We start from the raw sequence: 24323 nt of genomic DNA on the forward strand, positions 1-24323 counted from the left end.
TGCTGGGATGGGGGTGGTATGGAGGGAGATCAGTGCTGGGATGGGGGTGGCAAGGAGGGAGATCAGTGCTGGGATGGGGGTGGTATGGAGGGAGATCAGTGCTGGGATGGGGGTGGTAAGGAGGGAGATCAGTGCTGGGATGGGGGTGATATGGAGGGAGATCAGTGCTGGGATGGGGGTGGTAAGGAGGGAGATCAGTGCTGGGATGGGGGTGATATGGAGGGAGATCAGTGCTGGGATGGGGGTGGCAAGGAGGGAGATCAGTGCTGGGATGGGGGTGGTATGGAGGGAGATCAGTGCTGGGATGGGGGTGGTATGGAGGGAGATCAGTGCTGGGATGGGGGTGGTAAGGAGGGAGATCAGTGCTGGGATGGGGGTGGTTTGGAGGGAGAATTGAGCTGGGATGGGGGTGGCAAGGAGGGAGATCAGTGCTGGGATGGGGGTGGTATGGAGGGAGATCAGTGCTGGGATGGGGGTGGTATGGAGGGAGATCAGTGCTGGGATGGGGGTGGCAAGGAGGGAGATCAGTGCTGGGATGGGGGTGGTATGGAGGGAGATCAGTGCTGGGATGGGGGTGGTAAGGAGGGAGATCAGTGCTGGGATGGGGGTGATATGGAGGGAGATCAGTGCTGGGATGGGGGTGATATGGAGGGAGATCAGTGCTGGGATGGGGGTGGTAAGGAGGGAGATCAGTGCTGGGATGGGGGTGGTATGGAGGGAGATCAGTACTGGGATGGGGGTGGTATGGAGGGAGATCAGTACTGGGATGGGGGTGGTAAGGAGGGAGATCAGTGCTGGGATGGGGGTGGTATGGAGGGAGATCAGTGCTGGGATGGGGGTGGTAAGGAGGGAGATCAGTGCTGGGATGGGGGTGGTAAGGAGGGAGATCAGTGCTGGGATGGGGGTGGTTTGGAGGGAGAATTGAGCTGGGATGGGGGTGGCAAGGAGGGAGATCAGTGCTGGGATGGGGGTGGTATGGAGGGAGATCAGTGCTGGGATGAGGGTGGTATGGAGGGAGATCAGTGCTGGGATGGGGGTGGTATGGAGGGAGATCAGTGCTGGGATGAGGGTGGTATGGAGGGAGATCAGTGCTGGGATGGGGGTGGTAAGGAGGGAGATCAGTGCTGGGATGGGGGGTGATATGGAGGGAGATCAGTGCTGGGATGGGGGTGGTAAGGAGGGAGATCAGTGCTGGGATGGGGGTGGTAAGGAGGGAGATCAGTGCTGGAATGGGGGTGGTATGGAGGGAGATCAGTGCTGGGATGGGGGTGGTAAGGAGGAAGATCAGTGCTGGGATGGGGGTGGTAAGTAGGGATATCGGTGCTGGGATGGGGGTGGTAAGGAGGGAGATCAGTGCTGGGATGGGGGTGGTTTGGAGGGAGAATTGAGCTGGGATGGGGATGGCAAGGAGGAAGATCAGTGCTGGGATGGGGGTGGTAAGGAGGGATATCGGTGCTGGGATGGGGGTGGTAAGGAGGGAGATCAGTGCTGGGATGGGGGTGGTAAGGAGGGAGATCAGTGCTGGGATGGGGGTGGTTTGGAGGGAGAATTGAGCTGGGATGGGGGTGGTAAGGAGGGAGATCAGTGCTGGGATGGGGGTGGTTTGGAGGGAGAATTGAGCTGGGATGGGGGTGGTAAGGAGGGAGATCAGTGCTGGGATGGGGGTGGTATGGAGGGAAATCAGTGCTGGGATGGGGGTGGTAAGGAGGGAGATCAGTGCTGGGACGGGGGTGGTAAGGAGGGAGATCAGTGCTGGGATGGGGGTGGTAAGGAGGAAGATCAGTGCTGGGATGGGGGTGGTAAGGAGGGAGAATTGAGCTGGGATGGGGGTGGTTTGGAGGGAGAATTGAGCTGGGATGGGGGTGGTTTGGAGGGAGATCAGTGCTGGGATGGGGGTGATATGGAGGGAGATCAGTGCTGGGATGGGGGTGGTATGGAGGGAGATCAGTGCTGGGATGAGGGTGGTATGGGGGAGATCAGTGCTGGGATGGGGGTGGTATGGAGGGAGATCAGTGCTGGGATGGGGGTGGTAAGGAGGGAGATCAGTGCTGGGATGGGGGTGGTTTGGAGGGAGAATTGAGCTGGGATGGGGGTGGTAAGGAGGGAGATCATTGCTGGGATGGGGGTGGTTTGGAGGGAGATCAGTGCTGGGATGGGGGTGGTTTGGAGGGAGAATTGAGCTGGGATGGGGGTGGTAAGGAGGGAGATCAGTGCTGAGATGGGGGTGGTAAGGAGGGAGATCATTGCTGGGATGGGGGTGGTTTGGAGGGAGAATTGAGCTGGGATGGGGGTGGTTTGGAGGGAGATCAGTGCTGGGATGGGGGTGGTATGGAGGGAGATCAGTGCTGGGATGAGGGTGGTATGGAGGGAGATCAGTGCTGGGATGGGGGTGATATGGGGGAGATCAGTGCTGGGATGAGGGTGATATGGGGGAGATCAGTGCTGGGATGGGGGTGGTAAGGAGGGAGATCATTGCTGGGATGGGGGTGGTTTGGAGGGAGAATTGAGCTGGGATGGGGGTGGTTTGGAGGGAGATCAGTGCTGGGATGGGGGTGGTTTGGAGGGAGATCAGTGCTGGGATGAGGGTGGTAAGGAGGGAGAATTGAGCTGGGATGGGGGTGGTTTGGAGGGAGAATTGAGCTGGGATGGGGGTGGTTTGGAGGGAGATCAGTGCTGGGATGGGGGTGGTAAGGAGGGAGAATTGAGCTGGGATGGGGGTGGTTTGGAGGGAGAATTGAGCTGGGATGGGGGTGGTTTGGAGGGAGATCAGTGCTGGGATGGGGGTGGTTTGGAGGGAGATCAGTGCTGGGATGGGGGTGGTTAGGAGGGAGATCAGTGCTGGGATGAGGGTGGTATGGGGGAGATCAGTGCTGGGATGGGGGTGGTAAGGAGGGAGATCATTGCTGGGATGGGGGTGGTTTGGAGGGAGAATTGAGCTGGGATGGGGGTGGTTTGGAGGGAGATCAGTGCTGGGATGAGGGTGGTATGGAGGGAGAATTGAGCTGGGAGCAGAGACGGACAGAGGGAGCACCAAACAAGAGGCAGACTGACAGTGATGCTCCAACACTACTTGCGTTGGTTGATGGACAGTGCCAGTGTATCTGCAGCGGCCTGCTACGCAGTGTCAGGGACTCACCTGGTGTCCTGGGGGTATCCAGCTTGCTCAGGAGGGCCTCATACCTGTGCTTCAGCACCGGGCTTGGGTTGTGCTGCAGCCCGTTCCACCACTTCTTCAGGTAATCGAGTGGGAAGCGACCCTGCAGAGACAGGACGGAGAGCAGAGGCAGTCTCAACACAGGGCCAGACAGACAGCAAGTACACCAGACAGTCTCAACACAGGGCCAGACAGACAGCAAGTACACCAGACAGTCTCAACACAGGGCCAGACAGACAGCAAGTACACCAGACAGTCTCAACACAGGGCCAGACAGACAGCAAGTACACCAGACAGTCTCAACACAGGGCCAGACAGACAGCAGGTACACCAGACAGTCTCAACACAGGGCCAGACAGACAGCAGGTACACCAGACAGTCTCAACACAGGGCCAGACAGACAGCAGGTACACCAGACAGTCTCAACACAGGGCCAGACAGACAGCAGGTACACCAGACAGTCTCAACACAGGGCCAGACAGACAGCAAGTACACCAGACAGTCTCAACACAGGGCCAGACAGACAGCAAGTACACCAGACAGTCTCAACACAGGGCCAGACAGACAGCAAGTACACCAGACAGTCTCAACACAGGGCCAGACAGACAGCAAGTACACCAGACAGTCTCAACACAGGGCCAGACAGACAGCAAGTACACCAGACAGTCTCAACACAGGGCCAGACAGACAGCAGGTACACCAGACAGTCTCAACACAGGGCCAGACAGACAGCAGGTACACCAGACAGTCTCAACACAGGGCCAGACAGACAGCAGGTACACCAGACAGTCTCAACACAGGGCCAGACAGACAGCAGGTACACCAGACAGTCTCAACACAGGGCCAGACAGACAGCAAGTACACCAGACAGTCTCAATACAGGGCCAGACAGACAGCAAGTACACCAGACAGTCTCAACACAGGGCCAGACAGACAGCAAGTACACCAGACAGTCTCAACACAGGGCCAGACAGACAGCAAGTACACCAGACCGTCTCAACACAGGGCCAGACAGACAGCAAGTACACCAGACAGTCTCAACACAGGGCCAGACAGACAGCAAGTACACCAGACAGTCTCAACACAGGGCCAGACAGACAGCAAGTACACCAGACCGTCTCAACACAGGGCCAGACAGACAGCAAATACACCAGACAGTCTCAACACAGGGCCAGACAGACAACAAGTACACCAGACAGTCTCAACACAGGGCCAGACAGACAGCAAGTACACCAGACAGTCTCAACACAGGGCCAGACAGCAAGTACACCAGACTGTCTCAACACAGGGCCAGACAGACAGCAAGTACACCAGACCGTCTCAACACAGGGCCAGACAGACAGCAAGTACACCAGACAGTCTCAACACAGGGCCAGACAGACAGCAAGTACACCAGACAGTCTCAACACAGGGCCAGACAGACAGCAAGTACACCAGACAGTCTCAACACAGGGCCAGACAGACAGCAAGTACACCAGACAGTCTCAACACAGGGCCAGACAGACAGCAAGTACACCAGACAGTCTCAACACAGGGCCAGACAGACAGCAAGTACACCAGACAGTTTCAACACATGGCCAGACAGACAGCAAAGTACACCAGACAGTCTCAACACAGGGTCAGACAGACGGCAAGTACACCAGACCGTCTCAACACAGGGTCAGACAGACAGCAAGTACACCAGACAGTCTCAACACAGGGTCAGACAGACAGCAAGTACACCAGACAGTCTCACATGGACGAGACAAGAAACTGTGGAGAGCATCCTGACCTGATCCATTAGAGCCTGGTGTGGAAACTTCCATCCCAGGGACGTGAGGGACTGTGGAGAGTGTATTTGACCCCAGGGACGTGAGGGACTGTGGAGAGAGTGTATTTGACCACAAGGACGTGAGGGACTGTGGAGATCGTGTATTTGACCACAGGGACGTGAGGGACTGTGGAGATCGTGTATTTGGCCACAGGGTCGTGAGGGACTGTGGAGAGAGTATTTGACCACAGGGACGTGAGGGACTGTGGAGATCGTGTATTTGACCACAGGGACGTGAGGGACTGTGGAGAGTGTATTTGACCGCAGGGACATGAGGGACTGTGGAGATTGTGTATTTGACCACAGGGACGTGAGGGACTGTGGAGAGAGTATTTGACCACAGGGACGTGAGGGACTGTGGAGATTGTGTATTTGACCACAGGGACGTGAGGGACTGTGGAGAGAGTGTATTTGACCGCAGGGACGTGAGGGACTGTGGAGAGAGTGTATTTGACCGCAGGGATGTGAGGGACTGTGGAGAGAGTGTATTTGACCACAGGGACGTGAGGGACTGTGGAGATCGTGTATTTGACCACAGGGACGTGAGGGACTGTGGAGATTGTTATTTGACCACAGGGACGTGAGGGACTGTGGAGAGTGTATTTGACCACAGGGACGTGAGGGACTGTGGAGAGAGTGTATTTGACCACAGGGACGTGAGGGACTGTGGAGAGTGTATTTGACCACAGGGACGTGAGGGACTGTGGAGATTGTGTATTTGACCACAGGGACGTGAGGGACTGTGGAGAGAGTGTATTTGACCACAGGGACGTGAGGAACTGTGGAGAGAGTGTATTTGACCACAGGGATGTGAGGGACTGTGGAGATTGTTATTTGACCACAGGGACGTGAGGGACTGTGGAGAGTGTATTTGACCACAGGGACGTGAGGGACTGTGGAGAGAGTGTATTTGACCACAGGGATGTGAGGGACTGTGGAGAGAGTGTATTTGACCACAGGGACGTGAGGGACTGTGGAGATTGTTATTTGACCACAGGGACGTGAGGGACTGTGGAGATTGTGTATTTGACCACAGGGATGTGAGGGACTGCAGAGATTGTTATTTGACCACAGGGACGTGAGGGACTGTGGAGAGTGTATTTGACCACAGGGACGTGAGGGACTGTGGAGAGAGAGTATTTGACCACAGGGATGTGAGGGACTGTGGAGAGAGTGTATTTGACCACAGGGACGTGAGGGACTGTGGAGATTGTTATTTGACCACAGGGACGTGAGGGACTGTGGAGATTGTGTATTTGACCACAGGGACGTGAGGGACTGTGGAGATTGTTATTTGACCACAGGGACGTGAGGGACTGTGGAGAGTGTATTTGACCACAGGGACGTGAGGGACTGTGGAGAGAGTGTATTTGACCACAGGGATGTGAGGGACTGTGGAGAGAGTGTATTTGACCACAGGGACGTGAGGGACTGTGGAGATTGTTATTTGACCACAGGGACGTGAGGGACTGTGGAGATTGTTATTTGACCACATTGACGTGAGGGACTGTGGAGATTGTTATTTGACCACATTGACGTGAGGGACTGTGGAGAGAGTGTATTTGACCACAGGGATGTGAGGGACTGTGGAGAGTGTATTTGACCACAGGGACGTGAGGGACTGTGGAGAGAGTGTATTTGACCACAGGGACGTGAGGGACTGTGGAGAGAGTGTATTTGACCACAGGGATGTGAGGGACTGTGGAGATTGTTATTTGACCACAGGGACGTGAGGGACTGTGGAGATTGTTATTTGACCACAGGGACGTGAGGGACTGTGGAGGGAGTGTATTTGACCACAGGGACGTGAGGGACTGTGGAGAGTGTATTTGACCACAGGGATGTGAGGGACTGTGGAGAGAGTGTATTTGACCACAGGGACGTGAGGGACTGTGGAGATTGTTATTTGACCACAGGGACGTGAGGGACTGTGGAGATTGTTATTTGACCACATTGACGTGAGGGACTGTGGAGGGAGTTTATTTGACCACAGGGATGTGAGGGACTGTGGAGAGAGTGTATTTGACCACAGGGACGTAAGGGACTGTGGAGTTTGTTATTTGACCACAGGGACGTGAGGGACTGTGGAGATTGTTATTTGACCACATTGACGTGAGGGACAGTGGAGGGAGTGTATTTGACCACAGGGATGTGAGGGACTGTGGAGAGAGTGTATTTGACCACAGGGACGTGAGGGACTGTGGAGATTGTTATTTGACCACAGGGACGTGAGGGACTGTGGAGATTGTTATTTGACCACAGGGACGTGAGGGACTGTGGAGAGAGTGTATTTGGCCACAGGGTCGTGAGGGACTGTGGAGGGAGTGTATTTGACCACAGGGACGTGAGGGACTGTGGAGGGAGTGTATTTGACCACAGGGACGTGAGGGACTGTGGAGATTGTTATTTGACCACATTGACGTGAGGGACTGTGGAGGGAGTGTATTTGACCACAGTGACGTGAGGGACTGTGGAGAGTGTATTTGACCACAGGGACGTGAGGGACTGTGGAGAGAGTGTATTTGACCACAGGGACGTGAGGGACTGTGGAGAGAGTGTACTTGACCACAGGGACGTGAGGGACTGTGGAGAGAGTGTATTTGACCACAGGGATGTGAGGGACTGTGGAGAGAGTGTATTTGACCACAGGGACGTGAGGGACTGTGGAGAGAGTGTATTTGACCACAGGGACGTGAGGGACTGTGGAGAGAGTGTATTTGACCACAGGGATGTGAGGGACTGTGGAGATTGTTATTTGACCACATTGACGTGAGGGACTGTGGAGAGAGTGTATTTGACCACAGGGACGTGAGGGACTGTGGAGAGAGTGTATTTGACCACAGGGATGTGAGGGACTGTGGAGAGAGTGTATTTGACCACAGGGATGTGAGGGACTGTGGAGATTGTTATTTGACCACATTGATGTGAGGGACTGTGGAGAGAGTGTATTTGACCACAGGGACGTGAGGGACTGTGGAGAGAGTGTATTTGACCACAGGGATGTGAGGGACTGTGGAGAGAGTGTATTTGACCACAGGGATGTGAGGGACTGTGGAGATTGTTATTTGACCACAGGGACGTGAGGGACTGTGGAGATTGTTATTTGACCACAGGGACGTGAGGGACTGTGGAGGGAGTGTATTTGACCACATGGACGTGAGGGACTGTGGAGAGTGTATTTGACCACAGGGATGTGAGGGATTGTGGAGAGAGTGTATTTGACCACAGGGATGTGAGGGACTGTGGAGATTGTTATTTGACCACAGGGACGTGAGGGACTGTGGAGATTGTTATTTGACCACATTGACGTGAGGGACTGTGGAGGGAGTTTATTTGACCACAGGGATGTGAGGGACTGTGGAGAGAGTGTATTTGACCACAGGGACGTAAGGGACTGTGGAGTTTGTTATTTGACCACAGGGACGTGAGGGACTGTGGAGATTGTTATTTGACCACAGGGACGTGAGGGACTGTGGAGATTGTTATTTGACCACATTGACGTGAGGGACTGTGGAGGGAGTGTATTTGACCACAGGGATGTGAGGGACTGTGGAGAGAGTGTATTTGACCACAGGGACGCGAGGGACTGTGGAGATTGTTATTTGACCACAGGGACGTGAGGGACTGTGGAGATTGTTATTTGACCACATTGACATGAGGGACTGTGGAGGGAGTGTATTTGACCACAGGGACGTGAGGGACTGTGGAGAGTGTATTTGACCACAGGGATGTGAGGGACTGTGGAGAGAGTGTATTTGACCACAGGGACGTGAGGGACTGTGGAGAGAGTGTATTTGACCACAGGGACGTGAGGGACTGTGGAGAGTGTATTTGACCACAGGGACGTGAGGGACTGTGGAGATTGTGTATTTGACCACAGGGATGTGAGGGACTGTGGAGAGAGTGTATTTGACCACATGGACGTGAGGGACTGTGGAGATTGTTATTTGACCACAGGGACGTGAGGGACTGTGGAGAGAGTGTATTTGACCACAGGGATGTGAGGGACTGTGGAGAGAGTGTATTTGACCACAGGGACGTGAGGGACTGTGGAGAGAGTGTATTTGACCACAGGGACGTGAGGGACTGTGGAGATTGTGTTTTTGACCACAGGGACGTGAGGGACTGTGGAGAGTGTATTTGACCACAGGGACGTGAGGGACTGTGGAGATTGTTATTTGACCACAGGGACGTGAGGGACTGTGGAGATTGTGTATTTGACCACATTGACGTGAGGGACTGTGGAGAGAGTGTATTTGACCACAGGGACGTGAGGGACTGTGGAGAGTGTATTTGACCACAGGGACGTGAGGGACTGTGGAGAGTGTATTTGACCACAGGGACGTGAGGGACTGTGGAGAGAGTGTATTTGACCACAGGGACGTGAGGGACTGTGGAGATTGTTATTTGACCACATTGACGTGAGGGACTGTGGCGATTGTTATTTGACCACAGGGACGTGAGGGACTGTGGAGATTGTTATTTTACCACATTGACGTGAGGGACTATGGAAAGAGTGTATTTGATCATTCCAATCCACCCCACAATGAGTGACATTTCCTAGAGGTGATGTGTCAGGAGGTTGGCATCTATCACCTGGGTCCCCCACCATTTGAGTCGTGCCCTCTTAACCATCAATCCACAGGCCACGGCACTCAGGGCCTTAGACTATTTTCATTTTTGATTTTTTTGAAGCTGTTTTTTTTCCAATGGCAATTTACTATTTATGGAGATACGGTGCAGAATTGTCCCTTTTGGCCCATTGAGCTGTGCCACCCAGCAACATCCGACTTACCCCTGGTCTAACCACAGGACAATTTTCAATGACTGATGAACCTGATAACTGGTACGTCTTTGGAGTGTGGGAGGGAAACTGGAGCAGCCGGAGGAAACCCACCAGAACATGGGGAGAGTGTACAGTCTCGTTACAGGCAGTGTTGAGAATCGAACCTGGATCATTGGTACTGTAAAGCGTTGTGCTAACTACGGTCCTGTGGGTAATGTGTTTTCTAACTCATTCCCCGAGGAACCCTGTTTCGTTTGGCTGTATTCACATATGGCTGCAGGGTTCTGTGTGCTATCAGGAAGGGCAGGCAGATGATAGAACAAAATTGCAGCCAGCAGGGTGAGTATCAATGTATTAAGGATGCGGAATCAAAAACAGTAGGAAATATAACACTCAAACTGTGGTATCTCAATGCACAGAGAACAGGAATGGTGGAGGATCTTGTTACACTTTTACAGATTGTCACCTATGATGTTGTGGCCATCACTGAATCATGGCTGAAGATTGTTGTATCTGGGAGCTGAATGTTCAAGGTTACACATTACCTTAGAGGGAAAGGAAGGTAGGCAGAGGGGGTGACGTGGCTGTGCTGGTAAAGAATGGCATCAAATCAGTAGAGAGATGTGACATAGATCCTTGTGGGTTGAGTTAAGAGGCTGTAAGGGTAAAAGGACGTTGATGGCAGTTACATACAGGCCTGCCAACAGTGGCTGGGAGGTGGATCACAGAATACAACAGGAAATAGAAAAGGCCTGACAAAAGGGCAAAGTTATGGTAGTCATGGGAGATTTCAACATGTAGGTCGATTGGGAAAATCTGGTTGGTAATGGATCTCAGAGTGAGTTTGTTGAATGCCTAAGAGATTGTGGAGGCATTAGTAACGATCTTTCAAAAATCACTGGACTCTGGCATGGTGCCAGTGCACTAGAAAATTGCAAATATCACTCCACTCTTTAAGACAAGAGGAAGGCAGCAGAAAGGAAATTATAGACCAGTTAGCCTGACCTCAGTGGTTGGGAAGATGTTGGAGTCAATTGTTAAGGATGAGGTGATGGAGTACCTGGTGACACAGGACAAGATAGTAGAAAGTCAGCATGGTTTCCTTCAGGGAAAATCCTGCCTGTTGAACCTGTTGGAGTTCCTTAAGGAGAATACACATAGGATAGTTAAAGGGGATGCAGTGGGTGTTGTGTATTTGGATTTTCAGAAGGCCTTTGACAAGGTGCCACACGTGAGGCTGCTTATCAAGAGCCCATGGTATCACAGAAAATACTGGCATGGTTGGAGCATTGGCTGATTGGTCGGAGGCAGCGAGTGGGAATAAAAGGATCCTTTTCTGGTTGGCTGCCAGTGACTAGTGGTGTTCCTCAGGAGTCGGTGCTGGGACCGCATCTTTTTATGCTGTTTATAAATGATTAGATGATGGAATTAATGGCTTTGTTGCCAAGTTTTCAGGTGATACAAAGATTGGTGGAGGGGCAGGTAGTGTTGAGGAAACAGGTAGGATACAGAAGGACTTAGACAGATTAGGAGAATGGGCAAGAGAGGGAGAAATGAAATACAATGTTGGAAAATGCATGGTCATGCACTTTGATAGTAGAAATAAATGTGTGGACTATTTTCTAAATGGGGAGAAAATCCAGGAACTGAGATGCAGAGGGACTTGGGAGTCCTTGTGCACAACACCCTGAAGGTTAACTTGCAGGTTGAGTCAGTGGTGAGGAAGGCAAATGCCATGTTAGCATTCATTTCAAGAGGGCTAGAATACAACAGCAGGGATGTGATGCTGAGGCTTTATAAGGCACTGGTGAGACCTCACCTTGAGTATTGTGGACAGTTTTGTGCCCCTCATCTAAGAAAAGATGTGCTGGCATTGGAGAGAGTCCTGAGGAGGTTCACAAGGATGATTCCAGGAATGAAAAGGTTATCATACGAGGAACATTTGACGGCTCTGGGTCGGTACTCACTGGAATTTAAAAGGATGAGGGGAATCTCATTGAAATCTTTCAAATGTTGAAAAGCCTAGACACAGTAGATGTGGAAAGGATGTTTCCCATGATGGGGGAGTCTAAGATAAGAGGGCACAGCTTCAGGATAGAGGGGCAACCTTTTAAAACAGAGATGTGGAGAAATTTCTTTAGCCAGAGGGTGGTGAATTTGTGGAATTTGTTACCAAAGGCAACTGTGGAGGTCAGGTTGCTGGGTGTACTTAAGGCAGAGATGGATAGGTTCATGATTGGACATAGCATCGAAGGTTCCAGGGAGAAGGCCAGGGAGTGGGGCTGAGGAGAGGGAAAAGGATCAGCTGTGATTGAATGGTGGAGTAGACTCAGTGGATCAAACGGCTTAACTCTGCTCCTCAGTCTTGTGGTCTCTGCCTAGCGGAACGGTCATCGATGGAGTGATCTGAGGCAGAGTGGTAGGGCTTAGCTCATTCGGGCTTCCGTGATAACGGGTCGAGGCGAGATATGTTACTTGTGAGGAATAGAAACAGGAAGTGTCTGTGAGGCAGGTGTTCTGTGCTCGGTGTCAGATGTGGGACGTCCGGGAGACTCCCAGCTTCCCTGATTGCCACATCTGTGCCAGGTGTGTCGAGCTGCAGCTCCTAAGGGACCGGTTTCAGGAACTGGAGAGGCAGCTAGATGACCTTCGTCTGGTGAGGGAGAGCGAGGAGGTGATAGAGAGGAGCTATAGGCAAGTAGTCACACCAGGGCTTGGGATCCAGATAAGTGGCTAACAGTCAGGAGAGGGAAGGGCAAGAGTCAGATATTAGAGAGTACCCCTCAGTCTGTCCCCCCTTGACAATAAGTACTCCTACTTGAGTACTGTTGGGGGGGCAGACAGCCTACCTGGGGGAAGCAACAGTGGCTGTGCCTCTGGCACAGAGTCTGGCCCTGTGGCTCAGAAGGGAAGGGAAAGGAAGAGGATGGCAGTAGTGATAGGGGACTCTATAGTTAGGGGGTCAGACAGGCGATTCTGTGGACGCAGGAAAGAAACACGGATGGTAGTTTGCCTCCCAGGTGCCAGGGTCCGGGATGTTTCAGATCGTGTTCAAGATATCCTGCAGTGGGAAGGTGAACAGCCAGATTGGAGGACATATTGGTACCAATGACATAGGCTGGAAAAGAGAGGAGGCCCTGAAAACAGACTACAGGTAGTTAGAAGTAGTGAAGCAGGACCTCAAAGATAGGAATCTCGGTATTACTGCCTGTGTCACGCGACAGTGAGAATAGGAATAGAATGAGGTGCAGGATGAATGTGTGGCTGAGGGATTGGAGCAGGGGGCAGGGATTCAGATTTCTGGATCATTGGGACCACTTCTGAAGCAGGCGTGACCAGTACAAAAAAGACGAGTTGTATTTGATTCTGAGGGGGACCAATATCCTGGCAGGGAGGTTTGCTAAGGCTATAGGGAAGAGTTTAAACTAGAATTGCTGGGGAGTGGGAACTGAACTGAAGAGACAGAGGAAGGGGCAGTTGGCTCACAAATAGAGAAAGCTTGTAGACAGTGTGTGAGGGAGGATAGACAGGTGATAGAGAAGGGACACGCTCAGACCGATGGTTTGAGATGTGTCTATTTTAATGCAAGGAGTATCATGAACAAAGCAGATGAGCTTAGAGTGTGGATCAGTACTTGGAGATATGATGTTGTGGCCATTACAGAGACTTGGATGGCTCAGGGGCAGGAGTGGCTACCTAGAGTGCCAGGCTTTAGATGTTTCAGAAAGGACAGGGAGGGAGGCAAAAGAGGTGGGGGCGTGGCACTGCTGATCAGAGATAGTGTCACGGCTGCAGAAAAAGAGGAAGTTATGGAGGGATTGTCTACGGAGTCTCGGTGGGTGGAGGTCAGGAACAGGAAGGGTCAATGACTTCACTGGGTGTTTTTTATAGACCAGCCAATAGTAACAGGGATATTGAGGAGCAGATAGGGAGACAGATTCTGGAAAAGTGAAATAATAACAGGGTTGTCATGATGGGAGATTTTAATTTCCCAAATATTGATTAGCATATCCAAAGACTGAGGGGTTTAGATGGGGTGGAGTTTGTTAGGTGTGTTTAGGAAGGTTTCTTGACACAATATGTAGATAAGCCTACAAGAGGAGAGGCTGTACTTGATTTGGTATTGGGAAATGAACCTGGTCAGGTGTCAGATCTCTCAGTGGGAGAGCATTTTGGAGATAGTGATCATAATCCTATCTCCTTTACCATAGCATTGGAGAGGGATAGGAACAGACAAGTTGGGAAAGTGTTTAATTATAGTAAGGGGAAATATTAAACTATCAGGCAGGAACTTGGAAGCATAAATTGGGTACAGATGTTCTCAGGGAAATGTACGGCAGAAATGGGGCAAATGTTCAGGGGATATTTGTGTGGGGTCTGCACAGCTAAGTTCCAAAGAGACAGGGAAAGGATGGTAGGGTACAGGAACAGTGGTGTACAAGTGTTATTGCAAATCTAGTCAAAAAGAAAAACTTAAAAAAGGTTCAAAAAACTAGGTAATGATGGAGATCTAGAAGATTATAAGGCTAGCAGGAAGGAGCTTAAGAAAGAAATTAGGAGAGCCAGAAGGGGTCATGAGAAGGCTTTGGCAAACAGGATTAAGGAAAACCCCAAAGTATTCTACAAGTATGTGAAGAGCAAGAGGATAAAATGTGAGAGAATTGGACCAATCAAGTGTGACAGTGGAAAAGTGTGTTTGGAACCAGAGGAGATAGCAGAGATACTTAATGAATACTTTGCTTCAGTATTCACTACAGAAAAGGACCATGGCGATTGTAGGGATGACTTACAGTGGACTGAAAAGCTTGAGCATGTAGACATTAAGAAAGATGATGTGCTGGAGCTTTTGGAAAGCATCAAGTTTAATAAGTGTCCGTGGCCGGATGAGATGTATCCCAGGCTACTGTGGGAGGCGAGGGAGGAGATTACTGAGCCTCTGGCAATGACCTTCGCCTCATCAATGGGAGGCTTCAGAGGACTGGGTGGTTGCCGATGTTGTTCCCTTATTCAAGAAAGGGAGTAGAGATAGACCAGGAAATTATAGACTAGTGAGTCTTACTTCAGTGGTTGGTAAGTTGATCCTGAGAGGCAAGATTCATGAATATTTGAAGAGGCATATTATGATTAGTAATAGTCAGCATGGCTTTGTCAAAGGCAGGTCATACCTTACGAGCCTGAGTGAATTTTTTGAGGATGTGACTAAACACATTGATGAAGGTAGAGCAGTAGATGTAGTGTATATGGATTTCAGCAAGGCATTTGGTAAGGTACCCCACGTAAGGTTTATTGAGAACGTAAGGAGGCATGGGATCCAAGGAAATCTTGCTTTGTGGATCCAGAACTGGCTTGCCCACAGAAGGCAAAGAGTGGTTGTAGATGGATCATATTCTGCATGGAGGTCGGTGACCAGTGGTGCGCCTCAGGGATCTGTTCTGGGACCCTTACTCGTCGTGATTTTTATAAATGACCTGGATGAGGAAGTGGAGGGATGGGTTAGTAAGTTTGCTGATGACACAAAGGTTGGAGGTGTTGTGGATAGTGTGGAGGGCTGTCAGAGGTTACAGCAGGATATTGATAGGATGCAAAACTGGGCTGAGAAGTGGCAGATGGAGTTCAACGCAGGTGAGTATGAGGTGGTTCACTTTGGTAGGTCAAGTATGATGGCAGAATATAGTATTAATGGTAATACTCTTGGCAGTGTGAAGGATCGGAGGGATCTTGGGGTCTGAGTCCATAGGCCACTCAAAGCAGCTGCGCAGGTTGATTCTGTGGTTAAGAAGGCATGCAGTGTATGGGCCTTCATCAACCATGGGATTGAGTTCAAGAGTCGAGAGGTAATGTTACAGCTATAGAAGACTCTGGTCAGACCCCACTTGGAGTACTGTGCTCAGTTCTGGTCACCTCACTACAGGAAGGATGTGGAAACCATAGAAAGGGTGCAGAGGAGATTTACAAGGATGTTGCCTGGATTGGGAAGCATGTCTTATGAGAATAGGTTGAGTGAACTTGGCCTTTTTTCCTTGGAGCGATGGAGGATGAGAGGTGACCTGATAGAGGCCTATAAGATGATGAAAGGCATTTATCCTGTGGATAGTCTGAGGCTTTTTCCCAGCATTCAAATGGCTAACACAGGAGGACACGGGTTTTAGGTGCTTGGTAGTAGGTACAGAGGAGATGTCAGGGGTAAGTTTTTTTTACGTAGAGAGTGGTGAGTACATGGAATGAGTTGCCGGTGACGGTGGTGGAGGTGGATACCATAAGGTCTTTTAAGAGACTCCTGGATAGATACATGGAGCTTAGAAAAATAGAGGGCTGTGGGTAACCCTAAGTAATTCCCAAGGTAAGGATATGTTCGGCACAGCATTGTGGGCTGAAGGGCCTGTATTGTGCCGTATGTTTTCTATGTTTCTCTATCACCATTTACCACCTGGAGACTAATTTTCTTGTGGGCTTTCACAGTAAATCACAGAATCAATGAAAGTCCAGACACAACAGGACAGACAAACGACTGCTGTGTAAAAGATAAGATGTTGTGCAAATAGAAAAAGGAAAGAAAAATAAAGAAAAGCTCATTCATTCCATCAAAGAGCAGGTTCAGGAGCCTGAAGACACACACTCAACGACTGAGGAACAGTTTCTTTCCCTCTTCCATCAGAGAGGTGGTTCAGGAGCCTGAAGACACACACTCAACGACTGAGGAACAGTTTCTTTCCCTCTGCCATCAGAGAGGTGGTTCAGGAGCCTGAAGACACACACTCAACGACTGAGGAACAGTTTCTTTCCCTCTGCCATCAGAGAGGTGGTTCAGGAGCCTGAAGACACACACTCAACGACTGAGGAACAGTTTCTTTCCCTCTGCCATCAGAGAGGAGGTTCAGGAGCCTGAAGACACACACTCAACGACTGAGGAACAGTTTCTTTCCCTCTGCCATCAGAGAGGTGGTTCAGGAGCCTGAAGACACACACTCAACGACTGAGGAACAGTTTCTTTCCCTCTGCCATCAGAGAGGTGGTTCAGGAGCCTGAAGACACACACTCAACGACTGAGGAACAGTTTCTTTCCCTCTGCCATCAGAGAGGTGGTTCAGGAGCCTGAAGACACACACTCAACGACTGAGGAACAGTTTCTTTCCCTCTGCCATCAGAGAGGAGGTTCAGGAGCCTGAAGACACACACTCAACGACTGAGGAACAGTTTCTTTCCCTCTTCCATCAGAGAGGTGGTTCAGGAGCCTGAAGACACACACTCAACGACTGAGGAACAGTTTCTTTCCTTCTTCCATCAGAGAGGTGGTTCAGGAGCCTGAAGACACACACTCAACGACTGAGGAACAGTTTCTTTCCCTCTGCCATCAGAGAGGTGGTTCAGGAGCCTGAAGACACACACTCAACGACTGAGGAACAGTTTCTTTCCCTCTTCCATCAGAGAGGTGGTTCAGGAGCCTGAAGACACACACTCAATGACTGAGGAACAGTTTCTTTCCCTCTGCCATCAGAGAGGTGGTTCAGGAGCCTGAAGACACACACTCAACGACTGAGGAACAGTTTCTTTCCCTCTGCCATCAGAGAGGTGGTTCAGGAGCCTGAAGACACACACTCAACGACTGAGGAACAGTTCCTTTCCCTCTGCCATCAGAGAGGTGGTTCAGGAGCCTGAAGACACACACTCAACGACTGAGGAACAGTTTCTTTCCCTCTGCCATCAGAGAGGTGGTTCAGGAGCCTGAAGACACACACTCAACGACTGAGGAACAGTTTCTTTCCCTCTGCCATCAGAGAGGAGGTTCAGGAGCCTGAAGACACACACTCAACGACTGAGGAACAGTTTCTTTCCCTCTTCCATCAGAGAGGTGGTTCAGGAGCCTGAAGACACACACTCAACGACTGAGGAACAGTTTCTTTCCCTCTTCCATCAGAGAGGTGGTTCAGGAGCCTGAAGACACACACTCAATGACTGAGGAACAGTTTCTTTCCCTCTGCCATCAGAGAGGTGGTTCAGGAGCCTGAAGACACACACTCAACGACTGAGGAACAGTTTCTTTCCCTCTTCCATCAGAGAGGTGGTTCAGGAGCCTGAAGACACACACTCAACGACTGAGGAACAGTTTCTTTCCCTCTTCCATCAGAGAGGTGGTTCAGGAGCCTGAAGACACACACTCAACGACTGAGGAACAGTTTCTTTCCCTCTTCCATCAGAGAGGTGGTTCAGGAGCCTGAAGACACACACTCAACGACTGAGGAACAGTTTCTTTCCCTCTTCCATCAGATTTCTGAATGGTCTATCAACCTACGTACAGTCTACTCTCTCAGTCTTGCTTTTCTGACCATGTACAGTATTAATTTTATAGTAATTTGATGTTTTTGCTCTATACTGCTCCAGCAATGGAGTGAGTCCAGAGGAGATTCACGAGGATGATTTCAGGAATGAAGCGTTTGGCAGCTTCAAGCCTGTACTCACTGGAATTTAGAAGAATGCATGTGTATCTCACTAACACCTACCGAATGTTGAAAGGACTAGATAGGGTGGATGTGGAGAGGATGTTTCCTATGCTGGGAGTATTGAGAATTAGAGGGCACAGCCTCAAAATTAACTCTGTTCTAAAACCTTTTTGAACAGAGGTAAGGAGAAATTCTTTGAGCCAATGAAATCAGAATCAGGTTTATCATCACCAGCATGTGGTGTGAAAATAGTTAACTTAGCGGAAGCAGTGCAATGCAATACATAATATGGAAGAAAAAAATTAAATAATAGAGTAAATAAATCTTATTCTGTATACTTTATACAGTACACATATATTGAATAGATTAAAAATAGTGCAAAAAACAGAAATACTATATATTTAAAAAAAAAGTGAGGTAGCGTCCAAGGGTTCAATGTCCATTTAGAAATTGGATGGCAGAGGGGAAGAAGCTGTTCCTGAATCACTGAGTGTGTGCCTTCAGGCTTCTGTATCTCCTCCCTGATGGTAACAGTGAGAAAAGGGCATGCCCTGGGTGCTGGAGGTCCTTAATAATGGACGCTGTCTTTTTGAGACACCGCCCCCTAAAGATGTCCCGGGTACTTTGTAGGTCAGTACCCAAGATGGGGCAGGGTAAACTTACAACCCTCTGCAGCTTCTTTCGGTCCTGTGCAGTAGCCCCTCCATACCAGACAGTGATGTAGCCTGTCAGAGTGCAGGATCCAGGTCCTTGCTGAGGCAGGAGTTCAGTCTAGTCATGACCAACCTCTCAAAGCATTTCATCTTGGTAGGAAGTTAAAAAGCAGGACATCGAGGGTAGTAATCTCAGGATTGCTACCTGTGCCACGTGCCAGCGAGGGTAAGAATAGGATGCTCCAGCGGATGAACACGTGGCTGAGGAACTGGTGTAGGGGGCAGGGTTTCAGATTTCAGGGTCATTGGGACCTCTTTTGGGGCAGGTTGGACCTGTACAAGAGAGATGGGTTACACCTGAACTACAGGGGGACCAATATCCTTGCAGGGAGGTTTGTTAGTGCTATTGGGGAGGATTTAAACTAGATTTGCAAAGGGATGGGAACCAGAGTGACAGAGCAGATAGTGGAGCAGGGGTGAAAATAAATGATGTTAAAAGTTCATGCAAAGTCAGAAATAGAAGGTTTGTGTGTGGTGGTAATAATCTTCTGCCGTGTGTCTATTTCAATGTGAGGAGAATTGTGGGGAAGACTGATGAGCTGAGGGCATGGATTGACACGTGGAATTATGACATTGTAGCCATTAGTGAAACTTGGCTACAGGAGGGGCAGGACTGGCAGCTTAATGTTCCAGGGTTCCGTTGTTTCCGGTGTGATAGAGGCAGAGGGATGAAGAGTGGGGGGGGGGGGGGTGGCATTGCTAGTCAGGGAAAATGTTACAGCAGTGCTCAGGCAGGACAGATTAGAGGGCTTGTCTACTGAGGCCGTATGGGTGGAGCTGAGAAACAGGATAGGTATGACCACATTAATAGGGTTGTATTATAGACCACCCAATAGTCAACGAGAATTGGAGGAGCAAATCTGCAGAGAGATAGCAGACAACTGCAGGAAACATAAAGCTGTAATAGTAGGGGATTTTAATTTTCCACGTATTGATTGGGACTCCCATATTGTTAAAGGTCTAGATGGGTTAAAGTTTGTAAAATGTGTTCAGGGAAGTTTTCTAAATCAATATATAGAGGTACCGACTAGAGAGGATGCAATATTAGATCTCCTATTAGGAAACAAGTTAGGACAGGTGACGGAAGTGTGTGTAGGGGAACACTGGTTCCAGTGATCATAACACCATTAGTTTCAACTTGATCATGGATAAAGATAGATCTGGTCCTCGGGTTGAGGTTCTAAACTGGAAAAAGGCCAAATCTGAAGAAATGAGAAAGGATCTAAAATACGTGGATTGGGACAGGTTGTTCTCTGGCAAGGATGTGATTGGTAAGTGGGAGGCCTTCAAAGGAGAGATTTTGAGAGTGCAGAGTTTGTACATTCCTGTCAGGATTAAAGGCAAAGTGAATAAGAATAAGGAACCTTGGTTCTCGAGGGATATTGGAACTCTGATAAAGAAGGAGAGAGAGATGTATGACATGTATAGGAAACAGGGAGCAAATAGGTGCTTGAGGAGTATAAAAAGTGCAAAAAAAACTTAAGAAAGAAAACAATCAGGTGGGCTAAAAGAAGACACGAGGTAGCTTTGGCAGTCAAGGTGAAGGATAATCCAAAGAGCTTCTACAGGTATGTTAAGAGCAAAAGGATAGTAAGGGATAAAATTGGTCCTCTTGAAGATCAGAGTGGTCAGCTATGTATGGAACCAAAATAAATGGGAAAGATATTAAATGGGTTTTTTGCGTCTGTATTTACTAAGGAAACTGGCATGGAGTCTATGGAAACAAGGCAAACAAGTAGGGAGGTCATGGAACCTATACAGATTGAAGAGGAGGAGGTGCTTGCTGTCTTGAGGCAAATCAGAGTAGATAAATCCCCAAGACCTGACAGGGTATTCCCTCGGACCTTGAAGGAGACTAGTGTTGAAATTGCAGGGGCCCTGGCAGATATATTTGAAATGTCGGTATCTACGGGTGAGGTGCCGGAGGATTGGAGGATAGCTCATGTTGTTCCATCATTTAAAAAAGGCTCTAAAAGTAATCCGGGAAATTATAGGCATCGTTTTGACGTCGTTAGTAAGTAAATTATTGGAAGGAATACTAAGAGATAGGATCTACAAATATTTGGATAGACAGGGACTTATTAGAAAAAGTCATCTTGGCTTTATGCGTGGTAGGTCATGTTTAACAAATCTATTAGAGTTTTTCAAGGAGCTTACAAGGAAAGTGGATGAAGGGAAGGCAGTGGATGTTGTCTACATGGACTTCAGTAAGGCCTTTGACAAGGTCCCGTATGGGAGGTTAGTTAGGAAGATTCAGTCGCTAGGTATACATAGAGAGGTAGTAAATTGGATTAGACATGGGCTCAATGGGAGAAGCCAGAGAGTGGTAGTGGAGGATTGCTTCTCTGAGTGGAGGCCTGTGACTAATGATGTGCCACAGGGATCAGTGCTGGGTCCATTGTTATTTGTCATCTATATCAATGATCTGGATGATAATGTGGCAAATTAGATCAGCAAATTTGCTGATGATACAAAGATTGGAGGTGTAGTGGACAGTGAGGAAGGTTTTCAAAGCTTGCAGAGGGATCTGGACCAGCTGGAAAAATGGGCTGAAAAATGGCAGATGGAGTTTAATGCAGACAAGTGGGAGGTATTGTACTTCGGAAGGACAAACCAAGGTAGAAGATACAAGGTAAATGATAGGGCACTGAGGAGTGTAGTACAGCAGAGGGATCTGGGAGTACAGATACACAATTCCCTAAAAGTGGCATCACAAGTAGATAGGGTTGTAAAGAGAGCTTTTGGTACGTTGGCCTTTATAAATCAAAGTATTGAGTATAAGAGTTGGAATGTAATGGTGAGCTTGTATAAGACATTGGTGAGGCTGAATTTGGAGTACTGTGTGCAGTTTTGGTAACCTAATTACAGGAAGGATACTAATAAGGTTGAAAGAGTGCAGAGAAGGTTTACAAGGATGTTGCCGGGACTTGAGAAACTGAGTTACAGAGAAAGGTTGAATGGGTTAGGACTTTATTCCCTGGAGCGTAGAAGAATCAGGAGAGATTTGATAGAGGTATATAAAATTAATATAGGTATAGATAGAGTGAATGCAAGCAAGCTTTTTCCACTGAGGCTAGGGGAGAAAAAAACCAGAGGACATGGGTTAAGGGTGAAGGAGGAAAAGTTTAAAAAGAACATTGGGGGGGGGGGCTTCTTCACACAGAGAGTGGTGGGAGTGTGGAACGAGTTACACCGTTCTCACTCTACTGGCACCCCGTCCCCAACATTGTGAGTTACACCGTTCCCACTCTACTGGCACCCCATGTCCAACACCATGAGTTACACTGTTCCCACTCTACTGGCACCCCATGTCCAACACCATGAGTTACACTGTTCCCACTCTACTGGCACCCCGTGCCCGACACTGTGAGTTACACCGTTCCCACTGTCCTGGCACCCCGTGCCCGACACTGTGAGTTACACCGTTCCCACTCTACTGGCACCCCGTGCCCGACACTGTGAGTTACACCGTTCCCACAGTACTGGCACCCCGTGCCCAACACTGTGAGTTACACCGTTCCCACTCTACTGGAACCCCGTGCCCAACACTGTGAGTTACACCGTTCCCACTGTCCTGGCACCCCGTGCCTGACACTGTGAGTTACACCGTTCCCACTCTACTGGCACCCCGTGCCCGACACTGTGAGTTACACCGTTCCCACTGTACTGGCACCCCGTGCCCGACACTGTGAGTTACACTGTTCCCACTCTACTGGCACCCCGTGCCCGACACTGTGAGTTACACCGTTCCCACTGTCCTGGCACCCCGTGCCTGACACTGTGAGTTACACCGTTCCCACTCTACTGGCACCCCGTGCCCGACACTGTGAGTTACACCGTTCCCACTGTACTGGCACCCCGTGCCCGACACTGTGAGTTACACTGTTCCCACTGTACTGGCACCCCGTGCCCGACACTGTGAGTTACACTGTTCCCACTCTACTGGCACCCCGTGCCCGATACTGTGAGTTACACCGTTCCCACTCTACTGGCGCCCCATGCCCAACACTGTGAGTTACACCATTCCCACTCGACTGGCACCCCGTGCCCGACACTGTGAGTCACACCGTTCCCACTCTACTGGCACCCCGTGCCCAACACTGTGAGTTACACCGTTCCCACTGTCCTGGCACCCCGTGCCCAACACTGTGAGTTACACCGTTCCCACTGTCCTGGCACCCTGTGCCTGACACTGTGAGTTACACCGTTCCCACTCTACTGGCATCCCGTGCCCAACACTGTGAGTTACACCGTTCCCACTGTCCTGGAACCCCGTGCCCGACACTGTGAGTTACACCGTTCCCACTGTCCTGGCACCCCGTGCCCGACACTGTGAGTTACACCGTTCCCATTCTACTGGCACCCCGTGCCCAACACTGTGAGTTACACCGTTCCCACTGTCCTGGCACCCCGTGCCCGACACTGTGAGTTACACCATTCCCACTGTCCTGGCACCCCATGCCCAACACTGTGAGTTACACCGTTCCCACTGTCCTGGCACCCCATGCCCGACACTGTGAGTTACACCGTTCCCACTGTCCTGGCACCCCATGCCCGACACTGTGAGTTACACCGTTCCCACTCTACTGACACCCCGTGCCCAACACTGTGAGTTACACCGTTCCCACTGTCCTGGCACCCCATGCCCAACACTGTGAGTTACACTGTTCCCACTCTACTGGCACCCCATGTCCAACACCATGAGTTACACTGTTCCCACTCTACTGGCACCCTGTGCCCAACACTGTGAGTTACACTGTTCCCACTCTACTGGCACCCCATGTCCAACACCATGAGTTACACTGTTCCCACTGTACTGGCAACCCGTGCCCGACACTGTGAGTTACACCGTTCCCACTCTACTGGCACCCCATGTCCAACACCATGAGTTACACTGTTCCCACTCTACTGGCACCCCGTGCCCGACACTGTGAGTTACACCGTTCCCACTGTCCTGGCACCCCGTGCCCGACACTGTGAGTTACAGCATTCCCACTCTACTGGCATCCCGTGCCCGACACTGTGAGTTACACCGTTCCCACTCTACTGGCACCCCATGCCTGACACTGTGAGTTACACCGTTCCCACTCTACTGGCATCCCGTGCCTGACACTGTGAGTTACACCGTTCCCACTGTCCTGGCACCCCATGCCCGACACTGTGAGTTACAGCATTCCCACTCTACTGGCATCCCGTGCCCGACACTGTGAGTTACACCGTTCCCACTCTACTGGCACCCCGTGCCCGACACTGTGAGTTACACCGTTCCCACTCTACTGGCACCCCGTGCCCGACACTGTGAGTTACACCGTTCCCACTCTACTGGCACCCCCGTGCCCGACACTGTGAGTTACACCGTTCCCACTGTCCTGGCACCCTGTGCCCGACACTGTGAGTTACACCGTTCCCACTGTCCTGACAC

At 50.3% G+C, this 24323-nt stretch overlaps 1 protein-coding gene across 2 annotated transcripts in view; it reads right to left on the reverse strand.

Moving 5' to 3' along the window:
• Nucleotides 1–24323, reverse strand: part of LOC140732479 (tonsoku-like protein) — a 288594-nt gene that overhangs the window by 158478 nt on the left and 105793 nt on the right. For both annotated transcript variants that reach the window (XM_073055190.1, XM_073055192.1), the window contains exon 11: nucleotides 3137–3257. In XM_073055190.1, coding sequence (XP_072911291.1) covers nucleotides 3137–3257 — 121 coding nt within the window. The remainder of the gene's footprint in view (nucleotides 1–3136; nucleotides 3258–24323) is intronic.

This window comes from Hemitrygon akajei, chromosome 8, assembly GCF_048418815.1.
Source record: "Hemitrygon akajei chromosome 8, sHemAka1.3, whole genome shotgun sequence".
Classification (NCBI taxonomy): domain Eukaryota; kingdom Metazoa; phylum Chordata; class Chondrichthyes; order Myliobatiformes; family Dasyatidae; genus Hemitrygon; species Hemitrygon akajei.